This window comes from Astatotilapia calliptera, chromosome 3 (genome assembly GCF_964374335.1).
Source record: "Astatotilapia calliptera chromosome 3, fAstCal68.1, whole genome shotgun sequence".
Classification (NCBI taxonomy): domain Eukaryota; kingdom Metazoa; phylum Chordata; class Actinopteri; order Cichliformes; family Cichlidae; genus Astatotilapia; species Astatotilapia calliptera.
This window is the reverse complement of record NC_137424.1, coordinates 82,491,056-82,509,261: the sequence shown is the minus strand read 5'-3', so window position 1 is coordinate 82,509,261 and position 18,206 is coordinate 82,491,056. Positions and strand designations below refer to the sequence as shown.

The window sequence follows — 18,206 nt, the reverse complement described above, 5'->3', positions numbered from 1 at the left end:
CTCTCTCCACTGTGAGTGGATGTAGCTCGACCATGATTCTCTCTCCACTGTAAGTGGATGTAGCTCGACCATGATTCTCTCTCTCTCTCCACTGTAAGTGGATGTAGCTCGACCATGATTCTCTCTCTCTCCACTGTAAGTGGATGTAGCTCGACCATGATTCTCTCTCTCTCCACTGTAAGTGGATGTAGCTCGACCATGATTCTCTCTCTCTCCACTGTAAGTGGATGTAGCTCGACCATGATTCTCTCTCTCTCCACTGTAAGTCGATGTAGCTCGACCATGATTCTCTCTCTCTCCACTGTAAGTGGATGTAGCTCGACCATGATTCTCTCTCTCTCCACTGTAAGTGGATGTAGCTCGACCATGATTCTCTCTCTCTCCACTGTAAGTGGATGTAGCTCGACCATGATTCTCTCTCTCTCCACTGTAAGTGGATGTAGCTCGACCATGATTCTCTCTCTCTCCACTGTAAGTCGATGTAGCTCGACCATGATTCTCTCTCTCCACTGTAAGTGGATGTAGCTCGACCATGATTCTCTCTCTCTCCACTGTAAGTGGATGTAGCTCGACCATGATTCTCTCTCTCTCCACTGTAAGTGGATGTAGCTCGACCATGATTCTCTCTCTCTCCACTGTAAGTGGCTGTAGCTCGACCATGATTCTCTCTCTCTCCACTGTAAGTCGATGTAGCTCGACCATGATTCTCTCTCTCCACTGTAAGTGGATGTAGCTCGACCATGATTCTCTCTCTCTCCACTGTAAGTGAATGTAGCTCGACCATGATTCTCTCTCTCTCCACTGTAAGTGGATGTAGCTCGACCATGATTCTCTCTCTCTCTCTCTCTCCACTGTGAGTGGATGTAGCTCGACCATGATTCTCTCTCCACTGTAAGTGGATGTAGCTCGACCATGATTCTCTCTCTCTCCACTGTAAGTGAATGTAGCTCGACCATGATTCTCTCTCTCTCCACTGTAAGTGGATGTAGCTCGACCATGATTCTCTCTCCACTGTAAGTGAATGTAGCTCGACCATGATTCTCTCTCTCTCCACTGTAAGTGGATGTAGCTCGACCATGATTCTCTCTCTCTCCACTGTAAGTGGATGTAGCTCGACCATGATTCTCTCTCTCCACTGTAAGTGGATGTAGCTCGACCATGATTCTCTCTCTCTCCACTGTAAGTGAATGTAGCTCGACCATGATTCTCTCTCTCTCCACTGTAAGTGGATGTAGCTCGACCATTATTCTCTCTCTCTCCACTGTAAGTGGATGTAGCTCGACCATGATTCTCTCTCTCTCTCCACTGTAAGTGGATGTAGCTCGACCATGATTCTCTCTCTCTCCACTGTAAGTGGATGTAGCTCGACCATGATTCTCTCTCTCTCCACTGTAAGTGGATGTAGCTCGACCATGATTCTCTCTCTCCACTGTAAGTGGATGTAGCTCGACCATGATTCTCTCTCTCTCCACTGTAAGTGGATGTAGCTCGACCATGATTCTCTCTCTCTCCACTGTAAGTGGATGTAGCTCGACCATGATTCTCTCTCTCCACTGTAAGTGAATGTAGCTCGACCATGATTCTCTCTCTCCACTGTAAGTGGATGTAGCTCGACCATGATTCTCTCTCTCTCCACTGTAAGTGGATGTAGCTCGACCATGATTCTCTCTCTCTCCACTGTAAGTGGATGTAGATCGACCATGAATCTCTCTCTCTCTCTCTCTCTCTCTCTCTCTCTCTCCACTGTAAGTGGATGTAGCTCGACCATGATTCTCTCTCTCTCCACTGTAAGTGGATGTAGCTCGACCATGATTCTCTCTCTCTCCACTGTAAGTGGATGTAGCTCGACCATGATTCTCTCTCTCTCCACTGTAAGTCGATGTAGCTCGACCATGATTCTCTCTCTCTCCACTGTAAGTCGATGTAGCTCGACCATGATTCTCTCTCTCTCCACTGTAAGTGGATGTAGATCGACCATGAATCTCTCTCCACTGTAAGTGAATGTAGCTCGACCATGATTCTCTCTCTCCACTGTAAGTGAATGTAGCTCGACCATGATTCTCTCTCTCTCCACTGTAAGTGAATGTAGCTCGACCATGATTCTCTCTCTCCACTGTAAGTGGATGTAGCTCGACCATGATTCTCTCTCTCTCCACTGTAAGTGGATGTAGCTCGACCATGATTCTCTCTCTCCACTGTAAGTGAATGTAGCTCGACCATGATTCTCTCTCTCCACTGTAAGTGGATGTAGCTCGACCATGATTCTCTCTCTCTCCACTGTAAGTGGATGTAGCTCGACCATGATTCTCTCTCTCTCCACTGTAAGTGAATGTAGCTCGACCATGATTCTCTCTCTCTCCACTGTAAGTGGATGTAGCTCGACCATGATTCTCTCTCTCTCCACTGTAAGTGAATGTAGCTCGACCATGATTCTCTCTCTCCACTGTAAGTGAATGTAGCTCGACCATGATTCTCTCTCTCTCCACTGTAAGTGAATGTAGCTCGACCATGATTCTCTCTCTCTCCACTGTAAGTGGATGTAGCTCGACCATGATTCTCTCTCTCCACTGTAAGTGGATGTAGCTCGACCATGATTCTCTCTCTCTCCACTGTAAGTGAATGTAGCTCGACCATGATTCTCTCTCTCTCCACTGTAAGTGAATGTAGCTCGACCATGATTCTCTCTCTCCACTGTAAGTGAATGTAGCTCGACCATGATTCTCTCTCTCCACTGTAAGTGGATGTAGCTCGACCATGATTCTCTCTCTCCACTGTAAGTGGATGTAGCTCGACCATGATTCTCTCTCTCTCCACTGTAAGTGAATGTAGCTCGACCATGATTCTCTCTCTCTCCACTGTAAGTGGATGTAGCTCGACCATGATTCTCTCTCTCTCCACTGTAAGTGAATGTAGCTCGACCATGATTCTCTCTCTCTCCACTGTAAGTGGATGTAGCTCGACCATGATTCTCTCTCTCTCCACTGTAAGTGGATGTAGCTCGACCATGATTCTCTCTCTCTCCACTGTAAGTGGATGTAGCTCGACCATGATTCTCTCTCTCTCCACTGTAAGTCGATGTAGCTCGACCATGATTCTCTCTCTCTCCACTGTAAGTGGATGTAGCTCGACCATGATTCTCTCTCTCTCCACTGTAAGTGGATGTAGCTCGACCATGAATCTCTCTCTCTCCACTGTAAGTGAATGTAGCTCGACCATGATTCTCTCTCTCCACTGTAAGTGAATGTAGCTCGACCATGATTCTCTCTCTCCACTGTAAGTGGATGTAGCTCGACCATGATTCTCTCTCTCTCCACTGTAAGTGGATGTAGCTCGACCATGATTCTCTCTCTCTCCACTGTAAGTGGATGTAGCTCGACCATGATTCTCTCTCTCTCCACTGTAAGTGGATGTAGATCGACCATGAATCTCTCTCTCTCCACTGTAAGTGAATGTAGATCGACCATGATTCTCTCTCTCTCCACTGTAAGTCGATGTAGCTCGACCATGATTCTCTCTCTCCACTGTAAGTGGATGTAGCTCGACCATGATTCTCTCTCTCTCCACTGTAAGTGGATGTAGCTCGACCATGATTCTCTCTCTCCACTGTAAGTGGATGTAGCTCGACCATGATTCTCTCTCTCTCCACTGTAAGTGGATGTAACTCGACGTTGACGCTCTCCCTCCTGGTCTCTGGTCCTCCCTCGTTCACCCTGACATCATCTGCTTGGTTTTCCTTTGGACAGATGAAGCTCTGAGACAAAGGTAAACAGATCATTGATCACTCGATTGATTGTTCTGATATTTGAGCTTCTGATGCTCAGACAGTCTTAGACTCTGTGTGTGCAGACAGGTTGTGTTTTGTCCTCTCTGATTTCCGATCCGTTGGAGCTCTCTCCCTGTTAAAAAGGAGTTCTTCCTTCCCACCTTCGATTGCCCCTCTAATATTGTAGGCTCTTTGACTGCTGCTGTAAACCCGAGCTGTATACATAAAGTTAAATTTTGCCTGAATATAGGGAGCATGGGACCTGAGTGATTTAAGTAAATCTGTTAATGAGCTTGATCTTCTTTAAAACCAGCCAATCGGAGAGCTGCAGATCAAGTCTTGACCTCTCAGGTGTGTGTGTGTGTTTCCATGGTTACCATGATTGGATTAAAGGTGTCAGCGGATGCCCTCTGTGGTTCAACCTGAGCATGTGTGGTCATAGTTACATACTCTGCTCTCTCTCTCCTGATGCCATGACTGAGGCAACACATTTGCACACACCATCATCGGTTATTGCACAACATGCATGTCTCTGGACAGCCTCTGGTGGCAGCCAGACAAAGGCAAGGCAAGTTTATTTGTATAGCACAATTCAACAACAAGGTGATTCAAAGTGCTTTACAGAGACATTAGAAACAAAAACAAATAAAAAGCATGATTTAAAATTGATTAAAACAAGCAAATAAACTAACTAATTAACTAACAAACAAACAAACAAAACAGTATATAAAATCAAAACAGATAAAATCAGAACAGTAGATAAAATCAGTAGTTAAATGTAAGTTTTGAAATTTAAGCTTAAAGTGTGGATTTGGTGCTTTATTCAAATGCAGCTGAGAACAGGTGAGTCTTCAACCTGGATTTAAATAAACTGAGTGTTTCAGCTGATCTGAGGCTTTCTGGGAGTTTGCTCCAGATATAAGGAGCATAAAAGCTGAATGCAGCTTCTCCGTGTCTGGTTCTGACTCTGGGAACTGATAAAAGACCGGATCCAGATGACCTGAGGGATCTGGAAGGTTCATACTGGGTCAGGAGGTCACTGATGTATTTTGGTCCTAAACCATTCAGAGCTTTATAGACCAGCATCAGAACTTTAAAGTCTATCCTCTGACGGACAGGCAGCCAGTGTAAGGACCTCAGAGCTGGACTGATGTGGTCCACTTTTTTGGTCTTAGTGAGGACTCGAGCAGCAGAGTTCTGAATGAGCTGTAGTTGTCTGACTGATTTTTTAGGTAGACCTGTAAAGATGCTGTTACAGTAATCAAGCCTACTAAAGATGAATGCATGGACTAGTTTTTCCAGGTCCTGTTGAGACATCAGATCTTTTATCCTTGATATATTCTTGAGGTGATAGTAAGCTGACTTTGTTATTGTCTTAATGTGTTTTTCTAAGTTTAGGTCTGCATCCATCACTACACCCACATTTCTCGCCTGGTTTGTGGTTTTTAGATGTATAGATTGAAGTTCTCTGGTGACCTGTAATCGTTTTTCTTTGGCGCCAAAGACTATTACTTCAGTTTTGTTTTTGTTTAGCTGGAGAAAATTGTGGCACAACCAGTCAATGATTTCCTCAATGCATTTACCAAGAGCCTGTACAGGGCCTCGGTCTCCTGGTGACATTGTGATATATATTTGTGTGTCATCTGCATAGCTGTGGTAGTTCATTTTGTTGTTCTTTATAATCTGTGCCAGTGGGAGCATGTAAATGTTAAACAGAAGGGGTCCCAAGATGGAACCTTGGGGAACTCCACATGTGATACTTGTCTGCTCAGATGTGAAGTTACCTATTGATACAAAGTATTTCCTGTTTTCTAAGTATGTTTTGAACCAGTTTAGTACAGTTCCTGAAAGACCTGCCCAGTTCTCCAGTCGTTTGAGTAATATGTTGTGGTCAACTGTATCAAATGCTGCACTGAGATCCAGTAAAACTAAGACTGACATTTTTCCACTGTCTGTATTCAGACATATGTCATTGAACACTTTGGTCAGAGCGGTTTCAGTGCTGTGGTTCTGTCTAAAACCTGACTGGAAGGCATCGTAGCAATTATTCTGTTTTAAGAAGTAACTGAGCTGTTGAGAAACTGCTTTTTCAATGATCTTACTTAAAAACGGGAGATTTGAGATCGGCCTGTAGTTGTTCATTTGTGTCTTGTCAAGATTGTCCTTTTTCAGTATAGGTTTGATTACAGCAGTTTTTAGTGGTTCTGGAAACACACCTGATAATAAAGAAAAGTTGACGATCTGTAACAGGTCTGACTCTAAAGTCTTTGAGACCTTTTTGAAAAAACTTGTTGGCAGGACATCTAAACAGCAGGAGGAGGAGTTCAGTTGACCTAAGATGTCCTCCAGGTCTTTGCTGTTAATAGGTTGAAACTGTTTCATGGTGTTTAAACAGTTTTTTGGTGGACACAGTACATATCCTGGATCTGCTGTTGATGTACCAATTGCTTGTCTAATCTTTTGGATTTTGTCTGTGAAGAATTTGGCAAAGTCATTGCAGGCCATGGTCGAATGAAGTTCGGCTGCCACTGACACAGGAGGGTTTGTTAGCCTGTCAACTGTAGAAAATAAGACCCGAGCATTATGGCTGTTTTTAGTGATGATGTCAGAGAAGTAGGACCTCCTTGCACTCCTCAGTTGTAAATTATAATTGTGAAGTTTCTCTTTATAGATGTCATAATGAACCTGGAGGTTTGTTTTTCTCCATCTGCGCTCAGCTTTCCTACACTCTCTTTTTTCATTTTTCACTAGTGTGGAGTTTCTCCATGGAGACTTTTTCCTTCCAGAGATAACCTTCACCTTAATGGGAGCAATTGTATCCATTACATTTAACATGTTAGCATTGAAGCTATTGACGAGCTCATTGACTGAACCTTTGGGCAGGTCAGGTGTTAATGGGAAGACCTGGTAAAAAATTGCACTACTGTGTTCAGTTATACACCGTTTTGTGATCACTGTTGTTGATATATTTGTGTGGGCTGAGATTTTACTTTCAAAGAAAACACAGTAATGATCAGACAGGCCCACATCAGACACAGTAACCTTTGAAATGCTCAGGCCTTTGGAGATCAGTAGGTCAAGAGTGTGTCCTCTATTATGTGTGGCCTCTGTTACATGCTGAGTCAGCCCAAAGTTGCCCAGAGTGTTACTCAGGTCTTTAGTCCCTTTGTCCTGAGGGTTGTCCACATGGATGTTAAAATCCCCAGCAATAATTACACAGTCAAAATCAACACAGATCACAGACAGCAGTTCACTGAGGTCATTAAAAAAGTCTGTGCAGTATTTGGGAGGCCTGTAAACATTAAGAAACACAACTTTGGATGGGGCCTTCAGCTGTAAAGCCACATATTCAAAAGACTGAAAACTTCCAGGAGATAGCTGCTTACATTGAAATGATTCATTAAATAAGACAGCAACCCCTCCTCCTCTCCTGCTCGCCCTGACCTCACTGATAAAACTGTAGTTAGGAGGGGTCGTCTCGATGAGAACAGCTACACTGTTACTTTGGTCCAACCAAGTTTCAGTTAAAAACATAAAATCAAGGCTGTGCTCAGTGATTAAATCATTAATTAAAAATGTTTTCCCAGCTAGAGATCTAATGTTTAATAAAGCCAACTTAAGTGTTTTAGAGGTATTACTTGTCCCCTCGTGTTTGGGAGCAGTCTGTGGCACACAAGGTATGTTTACTATGTTTAAAGATCTTTTAGAGTGCAGCTCTCTGTGTTTTGACCAGGCCACATGTCTCCTTCTGTCACCTAAAAGTACAGAAATTTTAAAACCTTCTAGTAAACAGGGTCCCAGCTTCTCCTGGGAAAAGTCACCACTGCCATAATCCTCACAGCCCGGACCCTTCACACATCACACATCAGACTGCGGAGACAGAGCATGAAGGTGGTAAGGAGGAACTAAGGGGGGTGAGGCTGGGCAATGTGACTTCGATTGCTCTGTTGAGGGTGGGGCTCGATGGCGAACCTTTGGCCGCTCTGGTGGGGGGTTTATGGGGGACAAAAAGGGATTGGGACGGGGGGTAGATCTGAGCCCAGCATTGACCCGCTCCATCATCTCCTCGGTGAATTTCAGGTGTGGGGAGGAGGGGGAAAGGGAGGGGGAGGAGGGTGATGGCCTGTCAGGGGTTTGGGGGACTGGGGAAGATCGTGGTCCCTTGTCCTGGTCGTTGGTGTTGTTGAGAGAGTTGGAGGCAAATAGGGACCCCTCTTCTTGCCTCAGATGTCTCTCCTTTCTGAGGCTCTTCCTCAGATGCCTCAGATGTCTCTCCTTTCTGAGGCTCTTCCCGGGTGGGGGCAGATGGAGCTCCTCCTCAAGGTTTCTGCTGGGCTTTGTCTGTTCTTGGAGTACTGTTTGTTCCTCTTTATGAGATAACTCCTCGTTTATCTCAGCCTTGGCACCAAGGATGGATGACGTATGGAATAAAACAAGTTGGAGGTGAACAGTTTCACCCCTGACTTGTTAAAATTAAATCCATTTGCTTTGAACAGATGCCTGCGTTCCCAAAAAATATTAAAGTTGTCGATAAAGTGCACTGAGTGGTCAGCACATGCTGATATAAGCCATTTATTCAGTGTAAACAAACCAGTGAAAGCCTCCACCTGCTCTCCAGTTGCTGTACCTAAGGGTCCAAACTTTAGGATTTATGGTCTCTGAGGAGAACCAGTCACAAATGAGCCACAGCTGAGGGTCCTGTTTCAGAAAGCCGGTTCACTGAGGCTCAAGTCCTGAAGGGGGTCATGGTTCATAGTGGTCCTACACAAGCGGTCCTAGTCCCTTAGGAGGTTGAAGGTTTCCAGTGCCTGGTGGTTTGAGTGTTCAGCTTCAAGTCATCACAGTCTCTAATGTGGACTCAGACCTACCTTCAGATTAATTATCCCCAGAGGGAAGCATCTCTGTGACATCACCTGGAGACTCATCACAAACCCCACAGAGTCACAGCTGCAGGAGGTCAGAGGAAATGTGGTCGTTTCAGAGGTTTTGACAGTCAGCTTTCAAACGCTGATACAACCGAGCATCCTACGTGTGGTTAACTGCATCTCATTCATAGTTACTGTGGAAATGACACTTAAGTCATGTGATGTCAAACAGAAGGTCTTCTTCTGAGGGTTTATTGAAGTATTCTCACCTTAAAACAGAGCGTGGTCCTCTGTGAAGGGGCCAGCAGGTCCCTGTGACCTTATCACCTTGGAGCTTCTAAATTCTTAATCTGTTATTCACTTTAATACCTAACACAAGATTAACCCTTTACAGCCGATCAGAGCGGGCACGCTCTGTTTTGCGTAACTATTTTTAAATCCCAGTAGCTCTGCAACCACGTAAGCTAGTGCAAAATTTTTTTTTTGCATATGAAACCGGAGGAGTTGTACTTACATCTTATGCCATCAGCTTGTCCTCGGTCACAGTTTCCTTCCACATAAAGCTTTGCAAAAGCTGCATAAAAAGCGCTTGCAGGAACAAAAACATGATATTCCAGAAACACGCTTTGTGATCCGATCAGCTGTTTGTAACACTTCCTACGTTTGAATAGACGTCAGCGCGAACTTTTGCATTTCCGCCATTACCTGCCTGAAACCGGAAGTGACGTCATTTTCGCGGAAATGTAGTCTTTTTTACTATCAGGCCCTCAGAGCCTATACTGGTCTTTTTAAAAGTTTTCTTTGACTTTATGACTTTCTGTGTCGTTTCTGGGATGCTTACGACTCATATTGCTCTGCTGGAAATAGTTTATTTTGATGCATATGCTGCTTTTTTGCAAATTTGCACTATAATACTTATTTTCGTTTTTCCTGCAGTATATAAAAATTGGTGTATTTCAAAAATAAAACTATGAAGGCACTCAAAATAAATTTCCTGTTGGTGTAAACTATTTTGTGCAACTTTTTTGTATTTACAGTTTTGAGGGATAAGCCTCTTAAATTTCTCTAACAAGAAATATATGTTAAAAAACAAAAACAATTTTCAATTTTTTTTGTAGTTTATTGCACTTTTTTGCAATTTATGTAATTACTATGCACTTAATGAATACATATTATTAAAATCTGGGCTATAATGGTTGTATTGATGTATAGCAACTTGAAATGCTCCCAAAAATGGCTCCACAGCATGTAAAAATATAATATAAGCTCTGGCAGACTTGGTTCTATGGTAGGTCTTAAAGGGTTAAGGAGCAGATGTTAAAGGTAAGATGTTACATCATTCAGGTGGCAGGCTGGTCGATGGATTTAAAACCTCTGCTGTAGTATAAACTTACAGATCATGTGATTCTGGCTACCCACAGTCCACAGTGACGCAGTGGTTAGCACTGTTGCCTCACAGCAAGTCCTGAGTTTGATTCCACTTTGAATTTGACTACATGTTCTTCTGCTGTCCATGTAACTGTGACATGTGACTGCATTGCGTCCAGAGGAAGCCAAACCCCGTAAAAGCATCAGTGTACATAAGCAATGCTGGTCTACAAAATCTATTTAAAACAATAGCTTGCTCTTCTGTTTTGACTGGTATGTTTAGTGTAAATGTGTTTTCAGTGTTACAAACAAGTGATTCATACAGATTTCTGATGCTTGTCTCCTCTGAGTTGTATGTCAGCATTATTAAGTCTTATTACAGACTGCCAGAGCCAGTCCAGTGTTCCACAACCAGTGGATTCAGCCTTCCTCCTGAATCCGAGGGTCGACTACAAATCTCTTTTCCAGAACACTGGCACACACTTTCCCAGGAAAGCTGTTGAGTGTGATCCCTCTGTAGTTGGAGCACACCCTCTAGACCCCCTGCTTAAACAGGGCAACCACCATCTGGTCTGCCAATGTAGAGGCAATGCAACACTGCAGAAACGTAACCTTCAGCACCTTCTCAGTCCCCCAGCAGGACAATAGAGTTCCTTATTGGAGAGTTACTGAGCGTTATTACCCCCACCCAGTGACTCTAAGAAGGCTGGATGGGGTGCTGGAGAACTCTGTAGGGTCATTTGGCTCATACACACAAACAAAAATTAGGACTCATTCCACGACCACAAGGCGCAGGGAACCACCGGGGAAAACTCCAACAGCAAAGGCAGCCAACCGTGGCGATACATGTAGTACCACTCTGTCCGTGCCCTCACATCGAGGGTAACTCCAGAGGGGAACAGAGTCCAGGTCATCTATAGGAAACTGGTTGAGAACCAGAGCTATGCACTGAGGTCATCACATCTTAACCTCATGCACCAGCTCAGGCGCCTTTCCCACCAGAAAGGCGACATTCCATGTGCCACAAGCCAGTTTTGGAAGCTGAAAATCGGAGCGCCAGTACATCAGACTGTCTGGGGTGGCTGTAGCTCAGGTGGTAGAGCGAAAGCTTGGTGGTTCGATCCCTGGCTTCCTCAGGCTGCAAGCCAAATATCCTTGGTCAAGATCCCAAATTGCTCTCCGATGCATCCATCGGAGTATGAATGTGTGTGAATGTTACTTAGAAAGCACTTGGAAAAATGTGCTTGTGCGAATGGGTGAATGTACAAGTTGTGTACAGCGCCTGAAGTGCTCAGAAAGAGTAGAGATGCGCTATATAAGAACCAATACATTCACCATTTACCATCTAAGCACCCAACCCTACAGCCCCTCGTGTGGGTGGTAAGCCCACAGTCTTAAGCCCTGTCTTTAAAATGAACTGACATTGCAGGTTAAGAAGAAATGTCTGCCTACAGGAGAGAGGTTGAACGTCTGGTGTCTTGGTGCAGCCACAACAACCTGGTGCTGAATGCCCAGAAGACAGTGGAGATTATTGTGGACTTCAGGAAGCACACAGCCCCACTCCCCCCCATCATCCTGACTGACACCCCCATCACCTCTGTGGACTCATTCCGCTTCCTGGGTACCACCATCACCCAGGACCTGAAGTGGGAGCCCACCATCACCTCCGTCATCAAGAAAGCCCAGCAGAGGATGTACTTCCTGAGGCAGCTGAAGAAATTCAACCTGCCAACACGGACGATGATGCAGTTCTACACTGCAATCATCGAGTCCATCCTCACCTCCTCCATCACCGTGTGGTACGCTGGAGCCACTATCAGGGACAAACAGAGACTGCAGCGTGTTGTGCGCTCTGCTGAGAAGGTGATTGGCTGCAGACTCCCATCTCTGCAGGACCTGTACACCACCAGGACACTGCGGCGTGCAGCTCGGATCTCAGCTGACCCTTCTCACACTGGACACAGTCTGTTTGACCTGCTCCCCTCAGGCAGGAGGCTCCGGTCCATTCGCACCAGAACCTCTCGCCACAAGAACAGTTTCTTCCCCTCTGCTGTTGGACACATGAACAATAACCACATGATTGTCCCCGCCACTAACACATGACCCTATGCTGTGTCACTGCATCATTCCATGTTTGGCACTGATCACCACCTGCACTCATGTATATATCTTTCTACGTAGCACTCATAATTCTTATTCTCATGTATATATCTCACGTATATCTCATGCACATATCTTTCTTTCTACATAGCACTTTAATTCTTATTGTTTGCACTGAAGCACCGCAGCAATTTCCTAATGTTGTAAACCTCAACATCTGGCAATAAACCCATTCTGATTCTGATTCTGATTACGTGGAGGTTTCAGGTTCCTTGTTAACAGACAGTAGTTTGACAAACCTGAATCAGTTTTTTTTGTTTCATCTTTGTTCAGACGAGTTTGTGTTCTTGTTGACTTTCTAAAAATCTGTCTGAATCTCTGGCAGGTTGTCAGGATGCAGCTTCGATGGTTGCTAGGGGCGTGTCTGTGGTTGCTATGCATCGAAGAGGTTCGGACAACAACCTTCAAGATCGCCTTGGTCGGTCCGTGGTCATGTGACCCGTTGTTTTCCCGGGCGATGCCGACAGCAGCGGTCACGCTGGCGTTGTCCAGGTTACGGACTGACACCAGTATGAGCAGAGGGTACTGGTATGATGTCAAAGTGCTGGACGAGGACTGCTCTGCCTCCAAAGGTCTGTTATCCAATCAGCCAATAGGACCTTAAAATAAAGTTCAGTAAAATATTTAGAAAGAGATTACCAGTTACAGTTATGGTTAGTTACACTAGAACAAAGTGCTACAGGGTTAACCAATCACACAATGATGAGTTAGCAGCCAATTATTAGACCCCCTGTTAAAAGGGTTTTTTTCTTTCCCACTGTTGCCAAAGTGCTTGCTCATAGGGGGTCATGTGATTGTTGGGTTGTTCTCTGTATCTGTTATTGTGCGATCTACTATACAATATAAAGCGCCTTGAGGTGACTGTTGTTGTGATTTGGAGCTTTATAAATAAAATTGAATTGAATGAACAATCAGAACACATTTAATAAAACCTTTAATTTGAAAAGTCTGCTTGTTAGTCACATATTAGACCACCTGCAAAGGATCATTAGACATTTAATCAGTCTTATCAACACACGCTTATTTGAAGTGTGTTTATCAGCTTACAGACTGGAGTAAGTGAACAATTTTTTATTTTCCTTATTTTTATTTGTGTGATATTTATTTGACCTTTGACCTTTTTATTTTAGCTCTGACCAACTTTGGGGACTTTGAAGGTTATGGCTATGCCTACATTGGACCCTTTAATCCCGCCCTCTGTCACTCTGCCTCCCTAATGACTGAGCATTGGGAGGCTGGACTCGCCTCTCCCGGTTGTCTAGATGCTGACTGGCCAAACCTGCCGCCACTGACTCCTCCCACCAGAGTCCTGTTCACCGTGCTCAGATTTTTCGGCTGGGCGCATGTCAGCATCATCACAGGTAAGGGTTTGACATCACAGTCAGAGTGGTGGGGTGGTTCTCACCATAATCTCTTCATTCAAACTTGTGTTACTTTAATTTAGTCTGAGCCGGTTATTTGATCTGAGCTTCATCATTTTAGACTGTTACACTCATATATTAGGCCCCCTTTGTTTGATTTTGGTGGTTTGACTTTTACTGCCCATCGGACTATAACTGCAGTGGTTCATTGGGACATCACAGAAGTGGAGGTGTTTTCTGTGAGGGCTTTAACTTAACCATTGTTACTTATGAGCTTCTGAATGGAGATAGAAGTGAGAGCTAGACCCAGTTTAACAGTATCGACATGTTCACCAGGACTCTTTCACCAAGGAAACTTCTTGCTGACATGAAATCCTCTCTGCCAAAGTAAAGTACAGAGATAGACAGAGACAGCTGGAGGTTCAACAGATCCACTGACCTTCTGATCCTCCAAGTCTGATTTCACCATTCTGAAGGAAAAAGGAGACATGGACCGAGCCCTTCTCTTTATGGACCCATCCAGGAGGACCTCAATTGTCCTGGTTGTCTGATTCCAACTTATTAAGGACAGCTTCTTAAAAGCTCAGATGATCTCCACGATCTTTGGTTCTTCATCATTTCAAACCAACCATCAACTAAATGATCCACACGAAACCTTGATGTCAGGGGGCACTCATTCGATTAATGTCCAGACGGCTGTGATCATCTCGTCTTCTCTGTGAGAGTAAAAAACAGAGCAGTGTCAGGTCAAGTGGCTTTATTGTCATTGCAACCATGTGCAGTATGAAACGAGACAGCGTTCCTCACACTGTTCCTCACACTGTTTCTCTCACTGTTCCTCAGACTGTTCCTCTCACTGTTCCTCACACTGCTCCTCACACTGTTCCTCACACTGTTCCTCACACTGTTCTTCTCACTGTTCCTCACACTGTTCCTCTCACTGTTCCTCTCACACTGTTCTTCTCACACTGTTCCTCTCACTGTTCCTCTCACACTGTTCTTCTCACACTGTTCCTCTCACTGTTCCTCTCACACTGTTCTTCTCACACTGTTCCTCTCACTGTTCCTCTCACACTGTTCTTCTCACACTGTTCCTCTCAGTGTTCCTCTCACTGTTCCTCACACTGTTCCTCACACTGTTCCTCTCACACTGTTCCTCTCACACTGTTCTTCTCACACTGTTCCTCTCACTGTTCCTCTCACACTGTTCTTCTCACACTGTTCCTCTCACTGTTCCTCTCACTGTTCCTCACACTGTTCCTCACACTGTTCCTCACACTGTTCCTCACACTGTTCCTCACACTGTTCCTCTCACTGTTCCTCACACTGTTCCTCTCACTGTTCCTCTCACACTGTTCTTCTCACACTGTTCCTCTCACTGTTCCTCTCACTGTTCCTCACACTGTTCCTCTCACTGTTCCTCTCACACTGTTCTTCTCACACTGTTCCTCACACTGTTCCTCTCACTGTTCCTCACACTGTTCCTCTCACTGTTCCTCACACTGTTCCTCACACTGTTCCTCTCACTGTTCCTCACACTGTTCCTCTCACTGTTCCTCTCACACTGTTCTTCTCACACTGTTCCTCTCACTGTTCCTCTCACTGTTCCTCACACTGTTCCTCACACTGTTCCTCACACTGTTCCTCTCACTGTTCCTCACACTGTTCCTCACACTGTTCCTCACACTGTTCCTCTCACTGTTCCTCACACTGTTCCTCTCACACTGTTCCTCACACTGTTCCTCTCACTGTTCCTCACACTGTTCCTCTCACACTGTTCCTCACACTGTTCCTCACACTGTTCCTCTCACTGTTCCTCTCACACTGTTCCTCACACTGTTCCTCTCACTGTTCCTCTCACACTGTTCCTCACACTGTTCCTCACACTGTTCCTCTCACTGTTCCTCACACTGTTCCTCTCACACTGTTCCTCACACTGTTCCTCTCACTGTTCCTCTCACACTGTTCTTCTCACACTGTTCCTCTCACTGTTCCTCTCACACTGTTCTTCTCACACTGTTCCTCTCAGTGTTCCTCTCACTGTTCCTCACACTGTTCCTCACACTGTTCCTCTCACACTGTTCTTCTCACACTGTTCCTCTCACTGTTCCTCTCACACTGTTCTTCTCACACTGTTCCTCTCACTGTTCCTCTCACTGTTCCTCACACTGTTCCTCACACTGTTCCTCACACTGTTCCTCACACTGTTCCTCACACTGTTCCTCACACTGTTCCTCTCACTGTTCCTCACACTGTTCCTCTCACTGTTCCTCTCACACTGTTCTTCTCACACTGTTCCTCTCACTGTTCCTCTCACTGTTCCTCACACTGTTCCTCTCACTGTTCCTCTCACACTGTTCTTCTCACACTGTTCCTCTCACTGTTCCTCACACTGTTCCTCTCACTGTTCCTCACACTGTTCCTCACACTGTTCCTCTCACTGTTCCTCACACTGTTCCTCTCACTGTTCCTCTCACACTGTTCTTCTCACACTGTTCCTCTCACTGTTCCTCACACTGTTCCTCACACTGTTCCTCACACTGTTCCTCTCACTGTTCCTCACACTGTTCCTCACACTGTTCCTCACACTGTTCCTCTCACTGTTCCTCACACTGTTCCTCTCACACTGTTCCTCACACTGTTCCTCTCACTGTTCCTCACACTGTTCCTCTCACACTGTTCCTCACACTGTTCCTCACACTGTTCCTCTCACTGTTCCTCTCACACTGTTCCTCACACTGTTCCTCTCACTGTTCCTCTCACACTGTTCCTCACACTGTTCCTCACACTGTTCCTCTCACTGTTCCTCACACTGTTCCTCTCACACTGTTCCTCACACTGTTCCTCACACTGTTCCTCTCACTGTTCCTCTCACACTGTTCCTCACACTGTTCCTCACACTGTTCCTCACACTGTTCCTCTCACACTGTTCCTCACACTGTTCCTCACACTGTTCCTCTCACACTGTTCCTCACACTGTTCCTCACACTGTTCCTCACACTGTTCCTCTCACACTGTTCCTCTCACACTGTTCCTCACACTGTTCCTCACACTGTTCCTCACACTGTTCCTCTCACACTGTTCCTCTCACACTGTTCCTCACACTGTTCCTCTCACACTGTTCCTCTCACTGTTCCTCACACTGTTCCTCTCACACTGTTCCTCACACTGTTCCTCACACTGTTCCTCTCACTGTTCCTCTCACACTGTTCCTCACACTGTTCCTCACACTGTTCCTCTCACTGTTCCTTTTGTGAACCTGCACGAGGTCTGGCTGACAGCTTTTACCCAGCATTTGCGTAAACATATGCATCACCCCGGCAGTTTGTTTAAATTGTGATCATCTTTGTTGTCTTAATTGTTTATCAGTGTTTCCTTTCTCCATCTCTTCTCCTCTGTTGTGTAGCTGCCACCGACCTTTGGGAGAGCACCGGACAGGAAGTGGCCTCTGCGCTCCGGGCTATGGGTTTGCCGATTGGGCCGGTGGTTACCATGGAACCAGGCAGCAAAGGCGGGGCTCGGGAGGCGCTGAATGAAATCAGAGAAGCCGACAAGGTCAAAGGTCAGAGCTAAGAGGTGATCGTTAAGCTGCATCCCTGAACTGAACACATCAGATCAGAGAACTTTTTATTTCACCTTCAGTGGTCATCATGTGCATGAGCTCTGTCCTGATTGGTGGAGAGGATCAGAGGGAGGTACTGCTGGCCGCCCTGGAGATGGGGATGGTTTCCAATGGTTACGTGTTCATTCCCTACGACGCCCTGCTGTACGCGATGCCCTATCAGGTAACGACCAACAAGTTCTCAAGGAGGTTTTATTCCATTTTCTCCGATCCTCAAAAAAAAAACTGAGTCAAGCAAACTTTTCTTATTTACCACCCATACACCACCCCACTGTGTTTACATATTAACTGATGACATGTTTAACTAAAGGCTGAGTTCTGATTGGTTCCCTCCCTCTCTGTTTTATCCAATCAGCACACAGTCTTCAACCAGCTGACCAATAGCACGCAGCTACGTCACGCCTATAGTGCCGTCCTGACTGTTACCATGGCATCCGACCAGAGTTTCTATGAAGCTTTCCGCGAGGCTCAAATGAGCCGAGAGATTCACTCGGGTGTCTCCGCCACAGAGGTAAACAAACGAACAACAACAAACACGGGCTTTAATGTGCTGATGGATTCAGAGGTAAACAAGTAAATAACGTGTAAACAATGTGTACGTCCCCAGTAAACGAGAGAATCTAATGTGACAAAGTGTTGTCCTGTGTCTGCAGGTGTCTCCTTTGTTTGGGACTATTTTCAACATGGTCTACTTCGTTGCAAAGGCAGTGGAAGAGCGCCGTCAGGCGGGGAGTGGACACTGGGTGACGGGCAATCAGCTCATGAAATCAGATGGAGGCTTTGATTTTCAGGGTTTCAATCAGGTCACACAGATTTCAGCACTCGCTAGCTGAGTAACTAACTAGTTGCTGCTTTCAGTATCAAAGCTGAGATAAAAGACGTTCTCCTCGTTTCCTTCAACAAACTGCTCCAGATCAGATAGACTCGTGACACTCAGAGGGAGAGAGGCAAAAACTACAACAAGGCACACTTCACGGTTTTTAAAACTATGACCTAAAACTCAAGTTTTGTTTTGTGGCAGTGAAGAGTTACTCGTGACTGAACCTTCTAGTGTCAGATGACTCTGA

At 45.3% G+C, this 18,206-nt stretch overlaps 1 protein-coding gene across 3 annotated transcripts in view; it reads left to right on the top strand.

Annotated features, from left to right (window-relative positions):
- Positions 1-3,645: 3,645 nt before the first annotated feature.
- The window catches only part of LOC113019653 (retinal guanylyl cyclase 2-like), a 29,744-nt gene continuing 15,183 nt past the window's right edge, over positions 3,646-18,206 (top strand). For all 3 annotated transcript variants that reach the window (XR_013906757.1, XR_013906756.1, XM_080299508.1), the window contains exons 1-7: positions 3,646-3,762; positions 12,482-12,728; positions 13,287-13,517; positions 16,924-17,079; positions 17,160-17,302; positions 17,495-17,650; positions 17,793-17,942. Coding sequence is in view for 1 of the 3 variants with exons in the window: in XM_080299508.1 (XP_080155634.1) it covers positions 12,491-12,728; positions 13,287-13,517; positions 16,924-17,079; positions 17,160-17,302; positions 17,495-17,650; positions 17,793-17,942 (1,074 nt within the window). In the remaining 2 variants the exon portion in view is untranslated. The remainder of the gene's footprint in view (positions 3,763-12,481; positions 12,729-13,286; positions 13,518-16,923; positions 17,080-17,159; positions 17,303-17,494; positions 17,651-17,792; positions 17,943-18,206) is intronic.